Raw genomic sequence first — 26,879 nt, forward strand, 5'->3', positions numbered from 1 at the left:
CCAATGGCCTCTGGAGGATGACGGCCACCGAGCCGCCAGGGGGAAGCAGGCAGAAGGACAGTACCCTTTCCCCCTGGGGTGGCCCGGCGACAGTAACCTACTGCGGGGTCCGGACGTATTTCTGCCAAAAGCCGCTGGGTTTCAGGATTTGTTTCTGAGTCTGGGATCATGGCCGTTAAGCAGCTTGATCAGGAGCCAGAGAGGCCGTTCGTGGGCGATGACTTGGGGTCTCATTGGGGTGGGGAGGACAGGCCCGGCTCCACCCCCATCCTGTGAGGCCCTGTGTGTCTCGTCACTCGGGACCCAAACCTGACTATCCAGTAGCCTCTGAAGGATGGCGGCCACTGGGCCGCCAGGGGGAACAGGTAAAGGCACGAAACCTATTCCCACCTGGGTTGGCCCAGCACCAGTAACCTACTGCAGGGACCGGACGCATTTCTGCCAAAAGTCGCTGGGTTTTGTTTCTGAGTCTCTGGGATCATGGCCATTAAAGCAGTTCAGTTAGGAACCAGAGAGGCCATGCCTCCAATTCTATAGCTGAGCCGGAGGTGGTCTGTGAGTGTGTTTTCCACATACCTAACTTTTGGCCGTTTACTTTCTTGGTTAAACTTTGCCCCAAATTTTTGGGGTCTGGCCAAAGGCACAGCAGCAAATTTGGGGTATCTGGAAGTCTGAAGGCACCATCAGGCTGCTGAAGCACTCGCCTCACAGGTACAGATTGACCTGCTGGCGGCACCATACCCCGGAGTAACTGATTTTTGTGTGATATATATACATCTGCAATTGCAAAATATCTTTGCAAAGTACTTTCATTTACTACCCATAAACTTGTAAGGAAGATTTTTTTCATGTAGTTTTATTAAAATGTTCAAGAATCCTGAAAAATATTTTTCAAAGGAGGAGTCATGTCTAATAACCTAATAGTCCAAATAGTCCTAGCTGATATTTTTGAATCTCTTTGGAAAATGGTTCTATTGCTTCAGAGGACAAATTTAGAACTCTTGTAACCCATTTCAAATGTGCTTTGAAAGATTAAAAAGTTCTATAAGCTCTCAAGATCATACTGTTTTCTCTCAGGATAATCAGTTTTTAGAGCAAAAGCAAGGAGACAAGAATTTCAGGACTCAAAAATGTTTATACAAATAGTAAGAATTCTTTGAATTTACATACTCAGTAAGTTTATTCTTTTGTGCATTTAATATTTACTGAACTTTTTAATGTGCCACTTAACTATTCTAAGGACTAGGGATACAGCAGTGAATGAAACAGGTCTTTTTTTTCGATTTTTCTTTTAAATTTTATTTAACAAAACAGTTTAAACAGAGTCAGTAACAAATATTTTTTGTTTTTAGGCTACATCCAGTAGTACTCAGGGCTTACTCTGTGCTCTGTGCCCAGGGTTACTCCTGTCAGTGACAGGGATTAAATCCAGGTAGGCCATGTGCAAGGCAAAAATGCCTTAACTACTGTACTATCTCTCCAGTCCAGTAACCCAAATTAAAAAGGACTGTTGCTGTATGGAAGATAAATGGAAGAATAGAAGGAAAATTGTTTAGCAGTAATGAAAGCAACTGATGATGTTGGAATCATTGTGCCAACCTGGTAGCATGGTGATGAGGTCAGATTGCAATTATAATCGAAAGGTGTGGCCAATAAGATTTCTTAATGGTACTTACTTACAAAGTGTCATAAAGAGCAAAGTGCAGAGCCTCAAATCAGGAGAAGACTTGGACATAAGGAGTGGAAAGTAGAATTAATATTTGGTTATAAGTTTGAGACCTAAATGAAGAATTAAAGGGAAAGGTCGGACTACGCCTTTTGTCATCTTGAGCAGTTCACAATCTAATTGACGAAGTGGAGAAAACAAGAAAACATATAACTTCCAAGGACTAAGAATTCACCTGTTAAGCATTTGTGGAGCAGAGGAGATGGTTTAGTGGTCAGAGGCTTACACAAGACTTGCAGGTCTAGCTTTGGGGGCTCAGAGCATCCCTGTGCCACAGAGGTGGAGTGGGTGGCAGAGTGTGGCTCACCTGGGCACTGATAATCTTCAGCCAGCTACCACTGGGAGTGTCTGCTTTCTGAATAAATGCTTGTGCACAAGGGTCAGCTCCAACACTTAGGGAAGAGAAGAGGTGGATACTTAGAAAACTTGCTGAGAAAGACGAAATGGGGCCGGTGATCTGGTTGGGCTAATCCTAGAGATTAAAAGGGGAAATTTTCATACTAAATTTTAAAATTAATGTTTCCATTTCATCTATTTTGAACCACACATTATCAGTTTTAAAATGATAATCGAATGAGTTATTAAAAGGCGAGAAAATAGGGCAGGATGGCTATTTTAATGTTTATACATACAGCTGTGCACACAATAGACACTTAAAACAAGCAGCATTGGGGCTGGAGCAATAGCACAGTGGGTGCGGCCAACCCGGGTTTGATTCCCAGCATCCCATATGTTCCACTGAGCACTGCCACGGGTGATTCCTGAGTACAGAGCCAGGAGTAACCTCTGTGCATCGCTGGGTGTGCCCCAAAAAGCAAAAATAAAACAAGCAGCATTGCTTAAGCAAAGGTGATGCAACCTGTGACAGCCTACTTGTCCATTGTTGCGGTGTTCACCACCAGCCATGGAAAGTGGTCAGTGTGTTTCTAGGTTTTACCATTTTTTTTTTTTTAGTCGGCCACTTAAAAAAATTCCCCTGGGGTAGGAGGGCGGGGTGTGGGGGAGAGACAGACAAAGAGAGAGGAATGGAGAGAGGAGACTGCATAGCATAGAGACCTACTGGTTTGCAGGGTAGGGAAACGGGGGTCATTCGTGGTGGGAAACTGACACTGGTGGAGTGATGGGTGTTGTATTATTGATCGTGATCATGAGCAGCTTTGTAACTATTACACGGTGATTCAATTAAAACATCAACTTTTTTAAAAAAAAAAGGATCGCAAAAACAAATTCCCCTCTTTTTTTCAGCATTTTCCTATGGACAAAAACGTTTTCAGATGAACAGAGAGCTTCCGCACCGCAGTTTCAGGGCCTGCGGAAGAGCTGCTGATGAGTAGGGTGCAAATCACGCCTCTCCCGAATAACTGCTGGGCCTCGAGGACCAGCGGGCACGAATGAACCCCAACAGGTCCGAATCCCGAGCAAGGGAGAGACGTGCCTGCGGGGTAGAGGGGCCACAACCGGGCGGCGGCCGCTCTTGGTTCGTGTTCCGCTCTCTATGGTCAGGAGAGCCCGCCCCCCGTCGTGGCCCGGGATCGCTGACGTCGGCCAGCGCCCGCCTGCGCAGGAAGTCGAAGGTAGTTCCGGTTCCGGTGGGCGGGTCTTCGTGCTAGCTGTCCGGTGGTCACGGTTGGCGGCCATTCACTGCGTCAAGATGCTGCGGAATCTGATGGTGAGGGGGTTGTGGGACTGTGTCTGTGAGCGTGGAGCGGGAGGATGGGCGGCTGAGGGGCCACGCGGGACCACCCTTTCTCGGGACGTCACCTTGGCCGGCCTCCTCCCCTCCGCGGCGCGGGCTCCCGGCTGCGCTGGGTGAGGGGTGGGACTGGGGGCGTCTCGGTCGTCCGTCCTAAACTCTTGGTGGTCGTTGAGGCTGTCAGTAAGCTTTGATGCGCGGGAGACCAAAAGGTTCGGAAGGGCTATTTTTTTAAAAAAATTATTCTGGGTTCGCAAATCATTGTCGGTGGTTTGCGTTTTCCCGGGCGGAGCTCACCGGGCAGTTGGAAAATTGTGGGGTTTTTTTTTTTTTTGCTTTTTGGGTCACACCCGGCGATGCACAGGGGTTACTCCTGGTTCATGCACTCAGGAGTCACCCCTGGCGGTGCTCAGGGGACCCTATGGGGTGCTGGGAATCGAACCCGGGTCGGCCGCGTGCAAGGCAAACGCCCTCCCCGCTATGCTATCGCTCCAGCCCCCAGTCGGATAATTGTTAACGTGGTTTGTCGGGATTCGTTTTATTGTTTATTTTTCCCCCCTACTTAGGAATAGTTAGGTATTTCCCCCGTTTTCTTTATTGAAGTCACACCTTGTCTAATGCCCCGCTCTGCAGCGCACGTTTCTCTGCTGGGGTGGGGGCGGGGAGGGAGAAAAAGCGATCTACAATCCATAGCCTGGCGTAAGATTAAGGTAGGAGGAAAGGGTCATCAAGGCCAGTTCGTGTTGCCTTCCCTAGGGTTTGAATCCAATCGGGCTTTTCGTTCATGTCATGTGGGGTGTCTTTTGTTTTGGGGATGGGTTGGTTGCTTTGCTTTTTGGGTCGCACCCATTGATGCTCAGAGGTTATTTAGTCCTGGCTCTGCAGTCAGGATTTGCTCCTTGGCGGTGCTCAGGGACCACCTGGGATGCCCGGGCGTGGGGGGTGGGGGAGGGGGGAGGAGATGGGGGATTCGAACCCTGGGAGGACACATGCCCGGCAAATGACCTAACGCTGTAGCGTCGCCTGCCTGGGAGTTTTGTTTATGTTTTGGCCTTTGGACCACACCCAGCAGTCAGCTGCCTGTGAAGCCAGCGCCTTATCCTCGGTGTTGTTGCTTCTGTCCTCAACGGTGGTGGTCTTTTAAGTTCTTCAGTGTTTCACGGATATGACGGGTATTCCGTTTCAGGCTCTTCGCCAGATTGCCCAGAGGACCATAAGTACTGCTTCCCGCAGGCAGTTTGAAAATAAGGTTCCGGAGAAACAAAAGCTATTCCAGGTATGAAGTCTGTTTCATCGGTTGTTTAGCAATAATGGTCGGATTACCCCAAAAGTGTAGCAAAGTGGCTGCATGTCGAGATTCCGGTGGTTAGTCGTGGTGCATTGGCAAAAGAAAAATGAGAAGCTGTGGATAGCTGAATGAGTACTTGGCCGTGTCCAAGAGACCCTTCAGCGGGCAGAGGAAAGGAACTGGGATGGCTGTATTTTAGACATTGGAACATTAGTTTAGCATTCTGGGATGACTGGACAGGAGTATACAAATGCATCATAAAAATGACCCAGAAAAACATAAAACTAGAAACAGTATGTGTTAAAACTGCTCTCATATCAGTGGGGAAGGGTCCAGTAAGTTCATACTAGGAAACCTGACTGTTTGAAGGAAAAGTAAAGCTAGATCCCTCCTTTATAAAATATTAAAAGGTAAATTATCCATGTAAATTCTTTTTCAGACAGTATAGGATTTTAAAAATATTCTCAGTGTCTCAGAAGCAGTAGAAGTAAATAAGGAGCATACCTGCCCCATCCCTATTTTATTGTAAGAAGAATTACACGTAATTTAATTGTGTTCATTTTCTTCATGTAGATAATGTGACATTTACTGTCTCTGTGAGTGATCCTGCAGTAATCCAATTAGCATATTCCCTCACATAGTGGCCCTTGGTGGGCTGTGGTTGGAATGTTAAGAGCTGCCCTTCAACTGCTCAGTGGTTGGAACTAACCACAAGTGTGTGGGGGGCTGAGGGTAGGTGAGATGGAGAAGAGCCCAGTGTGACAACAGAAGTTGGGAATGATCATGCGGACAATACCCGAGGCGTAGAAGTAGGCAAGGGGTATTTTGATAACCTTTCAGTATCCATATTGCAAACCACAATGGGGCTGGGGCGGGGGTGGTGGAGGGAGGAAGGATTGGGGGGGGAGGGAGGGAGGGAGGGAGGGAGGGAGGGAGGGAAGGAGGGAAGGAGTGCCTACCATAGAGGTAAGCTCAGGGAGGGGGGGTGGAGCAAGAGAAACTGGGGTTATTGGTGGTGGGAAATGTACGCTGGTGGAGGGATGGGTATTGGAATACTGTATGACTGAAATTCCAGACATGAACAGCTTTGTAATGGACTGTCTCACAGTGATTCAATTAAAAAGTTTTTAAAAAGTAACTAAATAAAATATAAACAAAAAAGAATTTACCATTGTGTGACACAGAGCATATAAAATATACATATGGTTAGAAAGCAAAAAGTTTTAAGGTATTTGTTAAATTGTGGTGACAAAATTATAGAATATTTTCCTCTTTTTTCCCCCACATCTGATAAAATATTGTGTAGCTCAAAAAAATAAAAGATCTTCCCTCCATAATTTTGAATCATACATACAAAATTAACCATGATCATCATGGGAATATACTAGAATCTTAGAATTTGGGAAGTAAAAACCTTTCACAAAGCCTAGAAGCTGTAAAGAAGGAGTACTGCAAGATTCTCGGGGGTATAAATTATTTTAATTTAAGGGTTAGTTAGATAATTGGACAGGCTTAGCATATGTATTGTATACAAGGGGCCCAGGTTTGATCCAGGTACTTTTTTTTTTTAATTTTATTGGATCACCGTGAGATAGTTACAAGCTTTCATGTTTGGGTCACAATCACACAATGATCAAACACCCATCCCTCCGCCAGTGCACATTCCCCACCACCAATATCCCCGGTACACCCCCCTTTTCCCACCCTCCCCCTGCCTCCATGGCAGACATGATTCCCCGTAATCTCTCTCTACTTTTGGGTATTATGGTTTGCAATACAGACACTGAAAGGTTATCATGTTTGGTCCTTTATCTACTTTCTGCACACATCTCCCATCCCGAACTATCCCTCCAGCCATCTTTTTTCCTTAGTGATCCCTTCTCTATTCCAGCTGCCTTCTCCCCTTTGCTCATGAGGCAGGCTTCCAGTTATGGAGCAATCTATCTTCTCATATCTCTATTATCCTTAGGTGTCAGCCTCATGTTTTTTTGTTTTATACTCCACAAATGAGTGCAGTCCTTCTGTGTCTGTCTATCTCTTTCTGACTCATTTCACTTAGCATGATACCCTCCATGTCTATCCATTTATAAGCAAAGTTCATTACTTCATCTCTCCTGACAGCTGCATAGTATTCCATTGTGTAGATGTATCAAAGTTTCTTTAACCAGTCATTTGTTCTAGGGCACTTGGGTTGTTTCCAGATTTTGGCTATTGTGAACAGTGCTGCAATGAACATATAGGTACAGATGTCATTTCTACTGTGCTTTTTTGCATCCTCAGGATATATTTCCAGAAGTGGTGTTGCAGGGTCATATGGAAGCTCAATTTCTAGTTTTTGAAGGGCTGTCTGTGTTGTTTTCCAGAAGTGCTGAACTAGTGGGCATTCCCACCAACAGTGAAAGAGCATCCCTTTTTCCCCACATCCACACCAGCACAGGTTGCTTTTGTTCTTTTGAATGTGTGCCAGTCTCTGTGGTGTGAGATGATATCTCATTGTTGTTTTGATTTGCATCTCCCTGATGATTAGCGAAGTGGAGCATTTTTTCATGTTCCTTTTTGCCATTTGCATTTCTTTTTTGAGGAAACTTCTCTTCATTTCTTCTCCCATTTTTGATGGGTTTGGAAGTTTTTATCTTGTACAATTATACTAGTGTCTTGTATATCCGATCCAGGTACTCTTAAGCACCACCAAGGAGACTCCTGAGCAATGAGCTCCCACTCGCTCCTGAGCCACATCTGTGTATGGGTAACACCTGCCTCCCTCATTAAAAAAGGTTAATTGTGATTACAAACAGGCACGTGACAAATTGAAAGCAAGTGCCTTACCAGCTATCCTATCTCACCAGCCCACCTTTTCGGGGGAGCGGAGAGGGAACCTACCTTGTGACTAAATATAGAGTGTGACAGATATATTACTGATTTATTTTTAATAAATTGATGAACACAATGAGTATATTTTTCACAATTTGAGGATTTGTTTTGAAAGCACATCATTATTGGATATCAAATTAACTTCTAGGGATTCTTCTCTTAATTTTAATTTTTATCACTGTGATTTACAAAGCTGCTCATAATAATCGTAATAATCAAATCATAATTCCAGTGCATAATACTGAGTTTCAGACATGGAGTGTTTCAGCTTATTTCAAAAGAAGTAAGAATCAGGAAAATGGTAGATCTTTTTAAATTTGGTTTTTAAAATGTTTTTATTCTGGAGACTTAAGGAGTCACGTATTCTTATGTGAATAAATTAATCTTTAGAACTAATTTGGAAACACATGACTTATTATTTTTTCTTTAACCTAGGAGGATAATGGAATTCCAGTGCATCTGAAGGGTGGGGTGTCTGATGCCCTCCTGTATAGGGCCACTATGATTCTTACAGTTGGTGGTAAGACAGCATGCTTGATTTATAAAGATTTAACAGAGAAAGTAACTAACAACTGCATTAATTTCACTATACTAGTATTGGGGGAGTTACTCTTGGCAGTGCTGAAGGAAATAATGGGGGGCTACAGTACAGGATAGTGGGTGGGTTTGGACGTGTTACCGATGCTTGCAAGGCAGGCACTTCCTCCAGGTCCCTGGGCTAGTGAATTTTTGAAGGGAGTTGGGGTTATGGAGATGGAGATGAGGAATGAGAGGGTGAGGGGCCTGTATTCCTGGCAGTGCTCAGGGCTTATTCCTGCCTCTCAGCTCAGGAATTGCTTTTGACATGCTCAGGGGACCATTTGTGGCACCAGAGATTGAACCTGTCTTTTGGTTCTTTCACTGTCTGTGGCCCTAGTCTATACTAACGTTTTAACACAGGGCTGTCACCAGAATCGAAACTCTTAGTACTTTCAGTAAGGATTCAAGGTGGTCCTGTGTGTTGTGTAAGAACATAATAATGTTTTTAAAAATAATCAGCAAAGTTTCATAATTATCTTGGAATAAAGGTGGCTTTCAGAGCCTTTATGCCACTGCTGCCCTAGAAACCTTCGGCGGAATCAAAGGCCTTCATTTTTGCCCCATCTCATATCACACAAGTTCTTAAACATTTTGACTGTGATCTATAGTATATTAAACATCTAGATGCATGCTTACCTTTTTTTTTTTTACATATTTATTTTTGTTGCAGAAACAAAACCTGTGCATAAAGTACGTAGATTGCAAGTGCTGTGATTTTTGTTTTCTAGGCTCATTCATTGTTCAGCACTATTAGTGTAATACTCATAAGTGTCCACTATAAGCAGAGTTCAAAATTGTGGTGTTCAAAATCTGTAGTGGAGGAAAGGAATCTAGATTTGAATGACTACCGGATACTTATTGTACTGGCATACCATACACACAAGTTTCTATAATCCTTGTGTTACGTTTGTAATGTATTCTTATTTTGGAGATGAGTAAATTGTTAATGAGAATGCTTTTGTTTGAAAAGGCTGCACTCTTATTTGGAACTTAATTTGTAAGTTTCCCTGTTCACAGTAGATAACTTTTGAGCTTACGGACTCAAACTAGACAACCACTGGATAGTGACTTTGGCAAAATAAATTTTCTTTAACCAATGCCATTATTTTTTGAGGGTTTTTTTTTTTTTTTTAAATTGTGATGGTCACTCCTTGTGATGTGATCCAGAACTAGGATCAGGATCACTGATCCCGGGACTTGCACCTACCTTCAAAACATGTGTTCTAACACTTGAGCCACAGCCTTGGCCCCCACTCCACTGTGACTGTTTTTTAGACATTCTGCTAGTTAGTTTAAAAATAAATTTATATAGGGTCGGTCAGAGAGATGGCTTGTTTTCTAAGCATTACCATGAGAGAATTGTGAGCATAGCAGGGTGTAGCCCATACAAGTCACCCACTTCCCCCCAAAAAATCCTACATGTTAGTACATAAAATTTGATCATTTTAAAAGTATATGCTTGCTTTACATAGATAAAATATTTCAAGGACTCACTTGTGTATTTTAGCCTCTTTTGGGGGCAGAGTTAGCATTTCTCAAGCGTTCTCAAATTAATATCGAAATAATTTATATGTGTTTTAATCTGGAAAAGATTTTATCATTTTTAATTTGACAAATACATTATTTGGCCATGTTTAATGTTTTCTTTGGAAACTAATGTTAAAGCTAAACAGAATTAACTTCATATGTGTTTTGAATTTTGCCTGATACCTATGAAAATATTTTTTATGTTTGTATAAACATAAAATGTCAACCATTCTTTTATCTGAGAACTTTTTGACTATTAATTTAGACATTCATCTCTGAATTTGTTGTAAGTGCTTTTATTTTATTTTTCAGGAACAGCATATGCCATATATCAGCTGGTTATGGCTTCATTTCCCAAGAAGCAGGATTGACTTCAATTTGTTATTCCACAATTGATAAATGGACCATTAATCTGAATTCTTTGGGGATCAATATTTATTGACTTGTACTTAATTGCCACCAATAAAGCAGTCTTTACCATGCTTTGTCTAATTTTATCACTTTAGCATATCTTATACCAATAATTTTTTGAGTAACCTTTTATGTTTTAGGCAAGAAGCAAATATAATTTTGTTATTCAGGTTGTATAAAGTACTATTTGTTTAATATATTTTTATTTTTAGTAGGTCAGAACTGTGGCTAATGTCAAATACTAATTAACATTTGGAATCGTGTCTTTCACTCCGCTTATCTGAACACTCCATTGTCTGCTATACTCTACCTAATACATGCTGGAAATAGGGATTAGTGAAGCCAGAGTATTATTTTTTTAATTAATATATTTTTATTTATTTGTTGAATCACCGTGAGAACAGTAACAAAGCCTAAAGTCAGATTATTTTTGGCTAATGGAATTCAGTTCCTTTTTTCCCCTAAGTTGTGTGAATATGTGAATATTGGTTGTATTCTCAGCTTATGATTTATTAGAATGGTTGTGAAATAATCCAGTATTTGTATGTTTCGCATCAGAATGGGTTTTTTTAATTCGTAATATGAGTATAACTGAAGGTGCATACTTCATATCTAAGAGTTTTTTGGGGGGGCGTGGCTTAAACTTTGGCAAGTCTTCTGAAAAGTGTGTATTTGTAACCTTTGAAAGATTAAAATCTAGTGGCATCAACTCTAGAGGCTGTCTATGAGGGTTTTATAAACTTAATTTCTGGATAAAATTAAGAAAAAAAGCCTATTTAGAAAAAGTGAAATCTGAAATAGCCAAACAGACGCTCATCCATACATTTCGATTTAGGGTACATTGCTATCTTAAAGGTCCTCAAAGAAGTTTCATCCTTGAATCTTGAACATTGGAAGGCACCTATATTTAATCTGTCATTAATTAGAAGAATGCCTAATCTCTGATGCCTAATGTTTTTTGCTAACATCAACAGAACATTACTTTTGATTTAGAGTGAGTGTTAAACTCTTCAAATTGCTGAGTTCTCAAATTGGACAAATCTGATCAAGTTCAGTGGTCTAGAGCGGAAAGTGCGACTGCTGATCATTTTAAGGTTATTGCATCAGCATTTTACAAAGAACTAAGGAATGTGACTTGACTGCTTTCACATCTCCATGTGTGTGAAAGTTAAAATTCTTTCAGTAGAGAAAAACAGCTCAATCTCTGCTACCTTCATCAGTATGGTAAGAGTTGCAATTTCTGGTGTAAATCTAGTGAGATTTTTAAAATACTTATATTGAACCTGGAATGATTATATAAAAGGTATGGTCTCACAAGCACTTCCAGGAGTTACCTCTTAACTGGATGTGGTCTAGTCCCCAAAAGATTTTTTTTAAAAAAAAATGTAAATCACAAGATTAAATACATGCCCCTCCTCTAAAATTTTTCTTTGTTAGGGGGATGGGGCATCTGGGAAGGAAGACCAGCTAGGAGAAAGATTTTTTTCTTCCACACTTGTCCATTTAATAAAGTTCTGATGCTGTTATTGCTGGAGAGCAGAGATTAAGCAAAAGTCTAAGGGACAGTAAGAATTAAATTTGTCCTCCAGGAAACAGCAACCGGTTTTCCTTTTTTTTTTATTTACCATACAGTATTATGCTTTTGTGAATAGTGTCTGTTACTAAGTAACTAAGCAGGATTTTCATAAAGTTGTAACATTCACGGGGGTATGTTTTCCACTTTCCCTTAGAGCACTGATTTACAAATTTATTCATAGCTCAGTCTTAGACATACAGTATTGCAGCATTAATCCCACCACCAGTGTCAACTTCCGTCCATCAATGCTCCCAGGTTCCCTCCCGTCACCTCTACCTCCAGTCCTGCTGCTTGCCCTCTTGTCAGTCACCTTTCAAAGTGGTTAAAAATCTACATCTCTTTAAGTGTTGACTCTGGATATTTGGCTCTATCATTTTTGCGGGGATGCAGAAGGGGGTTCAATACCAGGCGATGCTCAAGGGTTACTCCTGGCTCTGCACTCAGGAATCACTCCTGGCGGTGTCAGGGGACCATATGGGGTCCTGGGAATCGAACCTGGGTCGGCCGCGTGCAAGGCAAATTCCCTACCCGCTGTGCTATTGCTCCAGCCCCACCTCTGTCATTTCTTAGCACCACTTCTATACCTGGCTTCCCTGTCAGCCCCTTTCGTTTCTGTCTTTATTCCTTTTCCCTCCACTCTCCTTCTCCCTACACTTTGGAACCAAGGCTGATGGGGCCATTCTCCTTTAAAACATTGTATTCCCTCATTTTGTTATTCTAAATATCACATATGAATGTTATCACCCAGGTTTATCTTTCAGGCTTACCCAGGTTTATCTTTCAGGCTTACTTTGTTTAATGTTTTCCAGATCCATTCATGTTGCCACGAGTCACATGATTTTATCATTCTTAATAGCTGTGTATGTAGTATTCCAATACCATGGACGTCTAGGTTGATTTTAACTTTGAACTATTGTACTGAGTGCTGCAATGAATAATGGTGTACATACATTCTTCTGAATGAATGTTTTTCTCTCCTGGGGATAGATACCCAAAAGTGGGATTGCTGGGTTATATGGGAGCTCAATGCTAAGTTTACTGAGTACCCTCCATACCGTTTTCCATCGGAGTTGAATAAGATAGCATTCCATGGGAGGTATGTTTAAATGAAATTTTCTTAAGATTAGTCACTGTCACTGTCACTGTCCTCCTGTTGTTCGATTTGCTCAAGCGGGCCCAGTAACGTCTCCATCGTAAGACTTGTTGTTACTGTGTTTTGCATATCGAATGCATCATGGGTAGCTTGCCAGACTTTGCCGTGCGGGCAAAATACTCTCGGTAGCTTGCCAGGCTCTCCAAGAGGGGCGGAAGAATCAAACCCGGGTCGGCCGCGTGCAAGGCAAACGCCCTACCCGCTGTGCTATCGCTCCAGCCCATGTTAAGATTAGTACTGTTTTTAAAACTGCATTTCTAGTCCAGCTTTTCTCAGTGTTCTGTATTTACAAATGCAGAAACTAAAGCTTGGACAAAAGAAAAATAACCTATTTAAAAGATTTAAATACCAGATTTAAGTACCAGATTTAAATGCAGCTTTATGATTTTTTAAAAATTTATGGTCTTTTAAAAATTCTTACCATGTTTTTGTTTAAATATTGGCTGGAAGAGAACTTTGTTAAGGTTAGTAGGTTAAAAGCTATACAAATAAAAATGCATTACAGACTCTTATTTGTCCATACGGTCAAACACTTATTACACACTTGTGTCAAAAACCACTTTGTGTTTGGCGCATGTGCTGCCCAGTCCCACGTGCTGCTTGTGTCCCCATGGTGCCCAAGCATATGTGTTGCTCTAATCTCCCCTTCTGAGATGTGAACTTTCATGCTTCCGTACCTAATGCTGGGATGTGCGTAGGGGCTCTCCCCGCCTTCGGAGAAGCCTGTGTTCTCTTGAGCGTGTTATTCTCTCTCATTTTCTCTCTCTCCTTCCCTTAAAATCCTCCAAATAAAATGTTCCATTTAAAAAAAAAAACACCACTTTGTGCTTTACATGCCTCATAATCGCTAAGTGTAATACAAGTGAAGATGCAGGATTAGCAAAATTGGCTACCCATGGTAATCGAGTCCTGAAGTCGGATCTGACTCAATTACCTATGTGATTGCTTATGCTATACTGATTTCCACTTGCATAAAAATACAAAATTTTATATTTGAAATTTTTAGAGGGCTGAAAGTGTGTTTTGGGGGAAGGTGTGCAGGTGCTACTTCCAACTTTGCTCAGGGCCAAGAAAGGCAGAGTTCCCTCGTATCAAAACATACTACCAGGGGCTGGAGTGATAGCACAGCAGGTAGGGCGTTTGCCTTGCACGCAGCCAACATGACCGACACAGGTTCGATTCCCAGCACCCCATATGGTCCCCCGAGCACCGCCAGGAGCAATTCCTGAGTGCATGAGCCAGGAGGAACCCCTGAGCTCTGAGTGAACTCCATTTTGTGAGAATTATACAGGAACCCAATTTAAATGAAGTAAGGACACTGGACTGGAAGATTTTCTCTCTCTCTCTCTCTCTCTCTCTCTCTCTCTCTCTCTCTCTCTCTCACACACACACACACACACACACACACAGAGTTGGCAAATTATGGGAACATCGTGCCTTGCATCTCTGATAGAAAGTTGGTGCTTCCAATCTCTGGCAGAAGGAAGGCAATCCCTACTACCCAGCAATGCCTTCCTCTAGAAGCTGTAGAATGTGTGTTGTTTTTGTCCTGGAAAGTACGTGTGTTTCCCCAGGAGAATACTATCCAGACTATGTTTTCAACATTCCCGAATAAACTGTGTTGTTAATAATGTTTGTTTGAGGTCAGCTGTCTTCATCTTATATTTCCATCATCTTGACACAATGCAGGGATGAGGAACTTGTTCGAGATGGTACGGCAGGTTCTCTGTGGTTCCATGCCCTTGTGCCTGCTCTGCTATATTTGGCCTCCACTCTCATAAGACGGCTAAGATGGCACAACAGCTCCAGCTGTTTTTCCCTCTTCAGTAATGTTGATTGGTGAAAGATCCCATGATAAGAGCGTGAGCTTTCTTCAGAGTTATAAAATTCCCATATTCTTGTCTCTTTGACCAGATTCTTGTCTCTTTGACCAGAGCTTGATCATACCTTGATTTGGGGTGGCCAAGAAGCGGACTACAGTTTGGGTTGCAACTTACTGTGTGTGTCTGTGTGTGTGCACATGTGCTGAGGATCAAACCCAATACCTCATACACATGATGCAAGTGCTCTACTACTGAGCTACATCACATCACATCACATCACATCACATCACATCACATCACATCACATCACATCACATCACATCACAGTAACGAACAATCTTGAGCTACCTAGGTCTGTCTGTCTTTCTTTCTTTCTTTCTTTCTTTCTTTCTTTCTTTCTTTCTTTCTTTCTTTCTTTCTTTTTTCCTGAATGAAGTCAACTCGTGAGGATTGATTGAAGTCAAACTTAGAGGTATCCTGGCTTCTGGCTGTAGTTATTGTTGATGTCAACATCCATGCCAGTACTTAGAGTTAACTGCAATCTATTGATCAATATCTTTCCTCTTATTTTTCCTTTTGGTTTTTGGACCACAATTCGTGGAGCTTAGGAACTGCTTCCAGCTTGGTATTCTGGGGTCTGTGTGATGCCAGGGATTGAACTTGAGCCTCTCATGTGTAGACCATGTGCTCTGTCCTCTCTCAATCTCAACTTTATGATTTTGCTTAAGTTAATTTGAGTAGGTAGGTTTATCAGGAACTAAACAAAGGATGGTAATCTGAGTTTAGGGTGTTTCTACTTGGCTTTCTGTACTCAGTTGCAGTTTAGAGGCTCTGTGAAGAGTAGAAGGCACCACAAGAGGGCAATATTGTGCAGTGAAAGAAAGGAAACATCCCACTTCCTAGAGTTAAATGAGTTCAGTAAACCTAACTTGAAAATAACATAAGTCATCTTTTTTTTTCCTGAATTCCCATAGTGCTGATTTCACATTCATGCAACAGTAAGCATGTTTGCATTTGCTATTTTCTCCAATTTTAAGTTTCAAGAAGATAAACTATCTTTGATAGTTGACTATAGATAGACTATTTGTTGATTGAATAAACATTTTGTGAAATCCTCTGAATAAATGTTTTTTTTTTTAAATTTCAGTGCCCAAAATCAAACCTAGAGTCTCAAACATGTGAGGCATGAGTTCTACCCCTGTTGGCTTAGTGCTTAAGGACCACACTTGACAGTGCTCCATGATCCTGGGTAGACAGGACCATGTGGTGATGGGGATCAAACTCCGGCCTCTAGTATGCAAAGCATATATTCCACGATTTGGGCCCTCTCCCAGGCCTTCTTGAGCTCGTTTTTTAAAAAGAAATATTTAATTTTTTTGGCTTCTAAGGCGTGTTTCCGGAGCTGGGGGTTCCTCCCAGCATTAATCCAGTTGGGCCTAAACTTTCAGTGCGTGGCCTGATAATACCTGATAATACCAGGGGGGCATTCAGTTCTTCATGGTTGAGAAAACTTTTATAAGATTACAACTTGAAATTTTGATGTTAACTAGAAAATCTCAAACAAGGAAGGGCAAAAATAAATAACAACAAAAAAAATCTGAAAAGCAATGAATTCACCATTAGGCAATAGGAGCTCAGTTCATAGCACTTTATCTACAAAGCATTGCCTCCTATTTTAGGTCATTGGATCCTTGTAAGGATCCTGAGATTTTGTTAATGTAGTTGCTATTTTGTTATGCTGTAATTGTTGTTATGTTTGGGGTCAGTGCCAGAGACCTTTCTGACTTAGAAGTGCTGTGTCACAGGGTGGACAGCTGAGAGAAAAGATCTTTAAAATCTTGGACACAAGCAGGGATGCTGAACAAAAACTTAAACCTTTTTTTGTTTTTGTTCTTTTTGGGTCACACCCGGTGATGCACAGGGATTACTCCTGACTCTGCACTCAGGAATTACTCCTAGCGGTGCTCAGGGGACCATATGGGATACTGGGAATCGAACCCGGGTCAGCGACGTGCAAGGCAAACACCCTACCCACTGTGCTATTGCTCCAGCCCCAAGGACTTAAACTTTTTAAAGGATTCCTATTTTCCATAACCTACTCTATAGGACCAGGTGGGAGACAGAAGTCTCCTGGCACTGGCTGGACCCACTCCAAGCCGAAAAATCACACAGATGGATTGTGCCCTTTTGAGAAGTGTGCCTCAGGTCTGAAAAGGTTTTTGGTTTGTTTTTGGGTCACACCCAGGGATACTGATAGATTCTACACTCTGCGCTCAAGGGAACCATAGGGAATTCTTATGATCAAGGCCAGTGTCCCTATAAGGCAAGTGCCCTACCCGCTGTACTCTCTCTGGCCCTCCATCAGAATATTTTATGCAGGCCTTGGCTTGGAGAAATGAGAGCCAACTTTTTGAGGCCGGCTACTTACTTTAAGTGCTATAACTTTCCAGCCCTATCCTAAGTAGTTCGAAAATGCAAATGTTGGTAAAACCAAGCTGGTTAGACTATGTCAGAAGTCTTAGAACCTCTGTCTTCTAGTGTCAGCCCATACCCCTGCGGAGTAGGAGATCAAGCTGATGGTTCTCTGCTCCTGCCTTCAGCTTGTCTTCATTTCTTAAGATCCTCAGTGGGGTTTTTTTGTTGGTTTGGTTTGATGTGGGGCCACACCCAGTCATGTTCAGAGGTTACTTCTGACTCTGTGCTCAAGAATCACTCCTGATGGGGTTTAGGGGACCATATCCGGTGCTAGAGTTCAAACCCGGGTTGGTTGCATGCAAGTGCCTACCCTCCTTACTATCTCTCCATCCTCAACATTTTGGTTCCCACAGTGTTTCAGGATGCTCAGTCAGGCAGGATCAGCAGACTAATTTGAAAAAGCATTAGCTGAAAACTGAAGAGGCAGAACACAGTTATGATCACGATCATCCTGTTGTTCGTTGATTGCCTCGAACAGGCACCAGTAATGTCTCCTTCGCCCTAGCCCTGAGATTTTCAAAAGTGCCATATTCAAGGCTCTTTCAGGGTTAGGAGAATGAGACCCATCATTGTTACTGGTATTTGGCATATTGGGTACGCCACGGGGAGTTTGCCAGACTCTGCCGTGTGGGCAGGACACATTCAGCAGCCTGCCAGGTTGTCCTTTTGGACAAGAGGTAGACCATACTTCACAATTTCATTTCCTATCTTATCTCTTCTCAGCTTTCTAGCATGTTTCTGATATTCTCAACAACTGCTTTCCTTTTGAAATCTGGATTGGCTGCGTGCAAAGGCAGTCAGTGTCTTACACTGTACTACCTCCCCAGCCCCTCAAGTGCTTCTTAATTAGAATTTGACATCTACCCCATAGAATGTCAGAAAATCAGACGTAGGATCCTGCTGGTAAAATACTCCAAGACATGGATGTGGCAAATCTAGAGACTACACTGTGTTTTAAAGGTCTACTAAAGTCATTTTGTATGATACCATTTTTATACATAGGAATATTTTTAATGATGTTAGCAATTTCAAAGAACTACATGGTGTCTTGTTTTGTTAGGGAAAGAATTCACGAAAAGAGTGAACTAGTTGTCCAAGGTTAGTGTGGATAAAATCAACCTTCCTGGACAGAGTTTATCATTTTCTTAGAACTCTTTCTTGCAATACTTTACAAATGCAGTTTCCAAAAAACAAATATGCATAACAACAAGGCAACAAGTATAAGTCCCACAAAACAGGAAGACAAACTTCTGAAAATATCAGGAAGCACTTTCATCTTAGTCGCAGAATTAGAAACTCAGTTTTGTTATGACAGTGGATGGGTTTCATAACTTGCATATATGAAGTTATGAACTTGGGGTGACCCCAGGTTAGCACCCTGCACTGCATTCTCTACCCTTACACCTACCTCAGTATCACTGTGTGAGACCCTATGAGCCCTGGAATCATGCTAGGTCAGCACCAGGGCATGTGGTCCCCACAAGATGAAAAAGAGCCACAAGAATAACAGGAAGTCCAGAGGAAGTTAACACCAGGGAAGACACACCTGTACTCAGTCTACCCTTTCTAGACTGACCTCCCCCAGTAGCTCCCCACTCCTCCTCCTCCACCACCACCACCACCACCCCACCGCCGCCCCCACTACTGGGATAAACCTGCAATAGTTTGAGTGGTTCCAGCTGAGTGTGGCAGCCCAGGTGTCCAGAGCCCAGGACACTTTCTAGAGACTCATTAGACTGCTCTACCCAGCCCCAAGCCAGCAAAGAAAATGGAGATTGTTGTTTGAAGTCTTTTTAGAAGATTTCTTTTTACTCAGTAATGCATCATGAGAGTGAAGCACTAAAATATTACAGAACACACTGGAAGAGTGATGTTAAATTCAAGTTCTTTCGGGAAAATTCTGGAGGAAATATACATTAATTCCACACCTCAAGAGATGTGAATTCTGCTGGTGGGAATGCCGACTGGTTCAGCCCTTTTGGAAAACAGTATGGACGAGTCTCAAAAAATTAGAAATTGAGCTCCCATTTGACCCAGCAATACCACTCCTGGGAATATATCCCAGAGAGGCAAAAAAGTATAGTCGAAGTGACATCTGCACTTGTTTGTTCATGGCAGCACTCTTTACAATAGCCAGAAACTGGAAGAAACCTGAATGCCCAAGAACAGATGACTGGTTAAAGAAACTTTGGTACATCTACACAATGGAGTACTATGTAGCTGTTAGAAAAGATGAAGTCATGAAATTTACATACAAGTGGTACTTCATAGAAAGTATCATGCTAAGTGAAATGAGTCAGAAAGAGGGGAACAGACATAGAAAGATTGCATTCATCTGGGGAACATAAAGTAACAAAATAGGAGACTAACACCCAAGAGTAGCCGAGATAAGTACCAGGAGGTTCACTCCATGGCTTGGAGGCCAGCCACACATGCTAGGGGAAAAGGCAGCTCAGATAGAGAAGGGAGCACCAAGTAAAGGGTGTTGGGAGGATCCTCCCAGGATGGGAGATGCATGCTGAAAGTAGACTACAGACTGAACATGATTGCCACTCAAATCCTCTTGCAAACCACAATACCCAATAGGAGAGAGAGAACAAAAGGGAATGCCCTGCCATAGAGGCGGGGGGTGGGGTGGGAGGATTGGGATCAGTGTTGGTGGAAAATGGGCACTGGTGGGGGGATGGCTACTCAATCATTGTATAATTGAAACCCAAGCACAAAAATTTGGAAGTCTACAACTGTACCTCATGGTGTTTCACTAATAATAAAAATTAAAAAAAGAGATGTAAATTCATGAATCCCGAGAGAGGGATTTTTCATGGAAGGAAATATTGGAGCTACCTTTTGTGACAAGGAGGTTATTGTGATGGAGAAAGGACAGAATAAAATTTGCATCATCGTTTTTAGGCAGTTGATAACTGTGAGAGAAAATATTAGTCTCATTTGAATTTGCTAAACTTTACAGTGACTGGACAATGGGACACTTCAACTATTTGTTTTTATTTAGAGTTTCCATAAGCTAAACTGAACATTTTCTTAATGAATATGACCCAGGATCTGTTAAACTGACTAAATTTATTTATTTATTTATTTGTGTTGGGAATCAAATCCTGGGTACAATTTTATTTTGTTGTTGGGCCACACCCAATGATGCTCAGTGGTTAATTCTGGCTCTGTGCTCAGGGATCATTCCTGGTGGAGCTCAGGGGATCATTTGGGATGCTGAGGGTCTAACCTGGGTCCACCATAGGAGAGGCAAGCACCCTACCTCTGAACTGTCATTTTGACCCCTAGAATTGTACTTTTAATTGAGCCATTTCCCTGGACCTTGATTCACTCCCTTAAAAGAGTGTTTTTTTTTTTCCAATTTTTTTTAAAGCTTAAATTTGTTTCCTTTATATAATAATTTCATATGATTAGTCTTCTGGCATAAACATCAATTCAGGTCTCAAAAACAGATTGTTCCTAAATAGATGACAGTGTTGATTTTTATTTGAATTTCTAAAAATAAGTAGAAATCTAGAGGCCAGACAGATGTTACAAGGGGTAAGGCTCTTGACACCACATCTGGTCCCCTAAGCACTGCCAGGAGTTATCCCTGAGTTCAGAGCAAGAGCAAGCCCTGAGCACAGATTGAAAAAACAAAATGAGACAAAAAACAAAATAAAATAAAACCTAGTGGAAATGTCCTCACTAGCTGATAAGTTATGCTTATCAGATTGTAATTATTGGAAACATATAGTTATTCTTCCCCATCCAGGTCACTTTGGTGTGATGGAAATTACCCAGGATACTTTTTAATGAAATAAAGATAATAAATGAACAATCTTATCTAAGTTTTCTCAGGCCTGTCTTGCAAAATCAGTCATCAGGAAATATTCTATCTACAAAAGTAGAATACTTGCACATAAAACAAAATGGTATTTCTTGAATTGTAATTCATAGCAAAAGATATACAGAGAGCTGAAGACTTTTGGTATTTTTCTCACTCAGATTTCAGTAATGTTATTGGATATGAAAGTCTGAATTTATAAAAAGAAAGCCAATTCCCTTTCACATGATGATATGCAAATTTGGAAAAGCCATGAATGGTTCTCATCCAAAACAAGAAAAGCAAGTGATTTTGTCTAGTTTTATTGTTATCAAGAATGCAGATAATTTTTATAAAGTAATTCTAACACTTTAATAATAATTAAAAATAAATATGTACATATTTTCATTTGTAAAGTTTTGATGTTATTACCTATAAGAAAATAAATTTTAATTTTTGCCAAATGAGAAATAGTTCACACAAAAGATAAACAGTTATCAATAGAAACTTTACAGAATTTGTTAATTTTGGATTTTGTTTTGGGGCCAGGCCCTGTAGAACTGGGTTGGAGCAATAGCACAGCAGGTAGGGTGTTTGCCTTGCATGTGACTGACCAGGGTTCGACTCCTCCGTCCCTCCCAGAGGGCCCGGCAAGCTACTGAGAATATCCCGCCTGAATGGTAGAGAGTGGCAAGCTTCCTGTGGCATATCCACTATGCCGAAAAAAGTAACAACAAGTCTCACAGTGGAGATGTTACTGGGCCCACTGGAACAAATTGATGAACAACGGGACAACAGTGCTACAGTGGCCAGCAGATCTAAGGGCTCACTCAGTCCTGGTGGGATCCTGGGGATCACATGAAGTACCAGGAATCAAACTGGGGCTGGTTGCATGCAAGTCAAGTGCTTTAATCCCTGCGCTATCTCTCTGGCTAAGAAATGTAATTAAATGGAATAAAAAAATTGGGGGAGGGCTTTTTGGGTCATACCCAGCAATGTTCAGGAGTTACTCTTCCTAATTCTGTAGTCAGGAATTACTTCTGCGGTGCTTGGGGGGACCATATGGGATGCGGGGGATAGAACCCAGGTTGGCTACATGCAAGGCAAATGCCCTACCTGCCGTACTATCTCTCTGGCTTCATAAAATATTTTTTAATTGCTTTGCAGCATATTTGTTTGTACTCAGAGGTTACTCCTGATGCAGGCAGGTGGATTAGGGATAGGTTCCCCTGGAAATGGAATTCCTGGGTAGTAATAAAACCACCTAGCCCTAAAGTTATCAGGATTCACCTTGTGACTAAGACCTGATAAGACTTTTACCTGGCACCAAGAGACCCAGAGAAGGCTGGACCCCCCCTCCCAGAGAAGCTCCAGCAGGAACAAAGGCCCGGAAAGGAATTTCAAAGAGGACCATGCACCACCCCTAACTCTCCCCTTGGCAATGGACTCTTACCTAGGTAGAAGCCCCATGAGGGGAAGCTTGAGGAAAAAACCCTATAAAAGCCACCTTGAACAAAGAAAGGATGCATGCTGGCTGAGCCTATATGCCACTTGTGCCCAAATGGTCAAGCACATACAGTGCCTGAGCGCATATATCACTTCCATCTCCCTCTTAAGATGTGTACTGAGGCTCTCTCCATCTCTGGAGAAGCCTATGTTCTCTCTTGAGCATGTTTCTCTCTCTCCCTTTGCTCTCCCTCCACCCCCTTCCTAAAAGCCTCCAAATAAAATTTGTTTTTACTTCACTGCTCCGCTACTCCTGAAATTCTTTTCTGTGTGATAGGACGGAAGCCTGGAAACCCTGGGTAAGGACTAGGACTGGCTTTCCTTTCCTTGCTTCAACCTGTTTTTGCAGTTCCCTGAGAAAACGATTGGTGGGGATCAACTCCAGTGCTGAGACCACACTGACGTCAGGTGTGGCTGGTGGTGCTTTATCAGTCCAGTCTTCCCAACCAATCCCAAAGTGGCAGAGGCAGACCGGGAGAAAGTGACGGTCTCCTCTCCTCACATTAGCCCGTGGGGGCCACCTACTTCACTGCCATCTCAGTGCTTAGGAGACTCTCTGATAGGTACTGGGACATTAAATCTGTGTCTTCTGCAAATAAAGTCCATACTCAGCCCATTTAGGTACCTCTCCAGCTTAAAGAATAAGAATCATTTCGAAAAGAAACACAATTTTCCTTCCCTCCTCCTCCATTTTTAACGTTGACTCCTATTAGTTTTTGTGTAGTACTATTTTGTTAAAGTCACCTCTTTAATTATCTTTACCAAATTTGGAAGTCAACCTCTGTGTGAGAGTTGAGGACCTGGAGATTAAATAAAATGATTACTTGGGCAATAGAAGATGCTCTGGCTTAATAACCAAAAAGACCATAATTATCAAAACTAATTTTTTCTCTAGTGTTTTGTGTCAGCCACTGTCCTGTCTTAAGTGCTTTGCAAGATAAGCTCTAAGGGTTATAACGAATGAAAAAGGAAAATTCTAGAATTCGCTTTCTAACTGGCAAGTTCATTATCTTTAAGGCACTGTGTTCTGACGGACAAATGAAATCTTATCTTGACTCAGGGATTCCTGGTTATCTTACAATAGCCATTCTTTCCATTTCTTGCAGCAGGCATATGATAGCTTAGACTAGACTAAATTTTCCATCATCACTTCCAGCCGCGTATGGCCACGTGACTAAGCTGGCCAATAAAACAGAAATTAAAATATTGTGGGATAACATGCGGAGACCTGTTTTATAAGACTGTGTGTATGCGTTAGTTGGATCATCAGATTGAGTTGTTTTTATTGTCTCCTTGTAAAGGGACTTTTACATCACGAAGCAACATATCACTCTAAATGATTTCTCCATGTTCCGCAATGATACATCATGAGAACCAGCCAGATTTTGTGCATTTAACTCTTTTTTCCAAAGTTGAAAACAGTAATAAGAAGAAAGTAGAAGGCAAATGGTTAAAAGAACCAGCTGATATAAACAGAACATGAAGCAATAAAATAGTGAAATGGAAATGATTGGTAAAGTCTCTGTTGATTCTTCAGTGACTGAAAATTAAGAGGCCACCAGGCTAAAGCAAAGATGATTGCTCTTAATATGGAAGATATTTATTTATTTATACATAGTTTTTATTTGCCATTGATGCCCTGGTTTACAGTACTGTTAACTATACTTGTCATGCATACATTTTTCAACAGGCTCCCATCACCAGAGTTCCTGCTTCCTCCAAAGACCCCCAATAGCTGATCCTCCCCAGTCTCCCCTCCTCAGTTCAGTTCTTTAGACACATCTCTGGTTTTTTTTTTCTTTTTCGATCACAACTGGCGTTGCACAGGGTTTACTTGTGGTTCATGCACTCAGGAATTACTGCCGTGGTGCTCGGGGCACCATATGGGATGCTGGGAATTGAACCTGGGTCAGCTGTGTGCAAGGCAAACACCCTGCCCGCTGTGCTATCGCTCCCGCCCCAACAAATCTCTAGTTCTGATGCTCTTGGATATATATATATATATGTATATATATGTATATATATATATATATTTTTTACATGAACTTAGATTTCTGGATTCTTAAGAACATCTGTCATTCCCTTTGAAAGAGCAGTTCTTATTTTAATATGCTCATGGTTGTAGATTTATTTACTAACATGTTCTCTACATTTTTATTCTTTCTAAAATATTTTAATTAAATTATTTTTTGTTAGTTTGGGGCCACTTAAAATTGCTCAGTGTCTCTTCCTGGCTTTGTGTGCAGGAGTGACCTCTGGCGGTGCTAGGAGACTGTATGGTCCGAATCATGAACTTGTCCAGAGTGGCCACAGGCAGGGGAAGTGCCTTAGCCCCCAGTACTATCTCTCTGGTTCCCAAACATTTTTATTCAGATTATTAATTTTTATTGATATATCATAGTTACCAATACTTTTGAAGTTGTTTTCTTGTTGCAAAGCATTTTCATTCTTAACATTATTCATTCTGGAAACTTCAAGACTAGAGCAGAGTCATTTCTTTCTTTCTTTCTTTCTTTCTTTCTTTCTTTCTTTCTTTCTTTCTTTCTTTCTCTCTATCTCTCTCTCTCTTTCTTTCTTTCTTTCTTTCTTTCTTTCTTTCTTTCTTTCTCTCTCTCTCTCTCTCTTTCTTTCTTTCTTTCTTTCTTTCTTTCCTTCTTCCTTTTTCTCTTTCTTCTTTTATATTTTTCATATCCAGTAGTACTCACACTAACTCTGTGCACTCATATATCACTCCTTGCGGAGCTTGGGAAGACCATATGTGGTACCAGGGATTAAACAGGGGTCTCTACATGCAAGGCAAATGTCTCAACCCCTATACTATCTCTCCATCCTAGTTCTTTCATTTCTTAGAGTTCATTGTATGTGTAACGTAAATGTTTTTATTCATTTAATGAGTGCTATTGCTCATAGTTTCTGACTATTGTGGGTAATGTTGCTATAAACATTCACATATAGGTCAACATATAAGTAAAGACAAATATTCTCGTTTACCTTGGATGAATATACAAAACTGGATTTTTTGCTATATACTATGTATATAACCATAAAATAAAATGCTAGCCTTTTCCCAAGCAAGTGCACTAATTTATATTTTATATAATATAAATATAAAAATACAAAATATAAAAAATAGAAATATAAAATATAAAAATATGTTTTATATTTATATATTTTATATTTTATATAAATGTATAGTCATTTGCAGCTCATGCTTTAAAATGTATGTTCTAAGTAGTTCATACAAGATTTTTGGCATTGTAGTTGTCAGATGCTTCTGTGACTTAAATGTGTGCATAAACAAACAGATGTGCTGAGGCCTAGCAGAGTAGGTTGCCAGAGTAGGAAGAAGTTGAATAAGGCTCATTCCTCCTCAAGTAATTCCTCCACTGATTTTGTTAGTGATACTTGAAATTCCTTCTTTGTAATGCCATCACTTTTTCTTCCTCCCAAATAGCTTTTGTTAGAAATCAAAGCCACCAGGAAGTTGATTTCATATCATTGCTCCCTCAGGGTTATCTGGACCATTTCCAGAGACCTAGTCAAGAGTCGGTGTGGGGAGACATTTAGATGATGGAACTGAAGGCAGGAAGAGCAGAGTCTCATGATAAGGGAAAAACCAGCCAATGCCACACACCCAGCTGGAAGGAGACCGGAGCAGATGTCCGTTTTTCTCTCTGCCAGCCCAAGTAGTCGGTCTGGGTTTGAGAACTAACTGCACTACTTTCTAGTCATGTGACTTTAGAATTTAATCTGAGTGCTGAGGTAATGGGCTGGAGCGATAGCACAGCAGGTAGGGCGTTTGCCTTGCACGCAGACTGAGTTCGATTCCTCTGCCCCTCTCGGAGAGCCCGGCAAGCTACCAAGAGTTTTGTGACCGCACGGCAGAGTCTGGAAAGCTACCCGTGACATATTCCATATGCCAAACACAGTAACAAGTGTCATAATGGAGACGTTACTGGGCCCTCTTGAGCAAATCGATGAACAATGGGAGGACAGTGACAGTGACAGCTGAGGAAATATATCCATCTGTATGAGAAAATCGTAGATAATTGGAGGCACTGCATTGAGAAGTGCAGTTAAATGAAATGTATATGTCATGAGTGTTTTCTCTTTTCTTTCCATTTCTGGGTTTTGGAGCACACCTGTCTATGCTCAAGGCTTCCTCCTGGCTCTGTGCTCAGGATTGCTCCTGGAGATGCCTAGGGGACCCATACGTGGTGCCCGGGATTGAGCCAGGGTTAGTTAACTGCAAGTAAGGCAAGTGTGTTATTCCCTATATTATTTCTCCAGTGGTCCATGGGTATTTACTTTTGTTTGGTAAATGTATTCCTAAGCACAACGGCTTCCCCAAATTCTCTTCTGTTGAAAGTTCTTTTTGCTGCATATTATACATCTCTCTTAATTAAGCATTCCCTTTTCAGATTATTTAATCCATTT

General features: G+C 41.5%; 1 protein-coding gene across 1 annotated transcript; it reads left to right on the forward strand.

Moving 5' to 3' along the window:
- Window positions 1-3,299: 3,299 nt before the first annotated feature.
- Window positions 3,300-10,166, forward strand: LOC130019228 (cytochrome c oxidase subunit 7A2, mitochondrial). Its single transcript, XM_056109860.1, has 4 exons — window positions 3,300-3,395; window positions 4,606-4,695; window positions 8,014-8,098; window positions 9,997-10,166. Exons 1-4 carry the CDS (start codon window positions 3,378-3,380, stop codon window positions 10,053-10,055), a joined length of 252 nt encoding a protein of 83 aa, XP_055965835.1. The 5' UTR covers window positions 3,300-3,377; the 3' UTR covers window positions 10,056-10,166.
- Window positions 10,167-26,879: the final 16,713 nt, after the last annotated feature.

This window comes from Sorex fumeus, unplaced genomic scaffold (assembly GCF_029834395.1).
Source record: "Sorex fumeus unplaced genomic scaffold, SorFum_2.1 ptg000008l, whole genome shotgun sequence".
Lineage (NCBI taxonomy): Eukaryota > Metazoa > Chordata > Mammalia > Eulipotyphla > Soricidae > Sorex > Sorex fumeus.

Bases quoted from the DNA above. Each gene is read 5' to 3' on its own strand.
- LOC130019228 (XM_056109860.1), top strand. The intron at 4,696-8,013 runs GTATGAAGTCTG...TCTTTAACCTAG, and splicing joins AGAAACAAAAGCTATTCCAG to GAGGATAATGGAATTCCAGT. The intron at 8,099-9,996 runs GTAAGACAGCAT...TTTATTTTTCAG, and splicing joins TATGATTCTTACAGTTGGTG to GAACAGCATATGCCATATAT.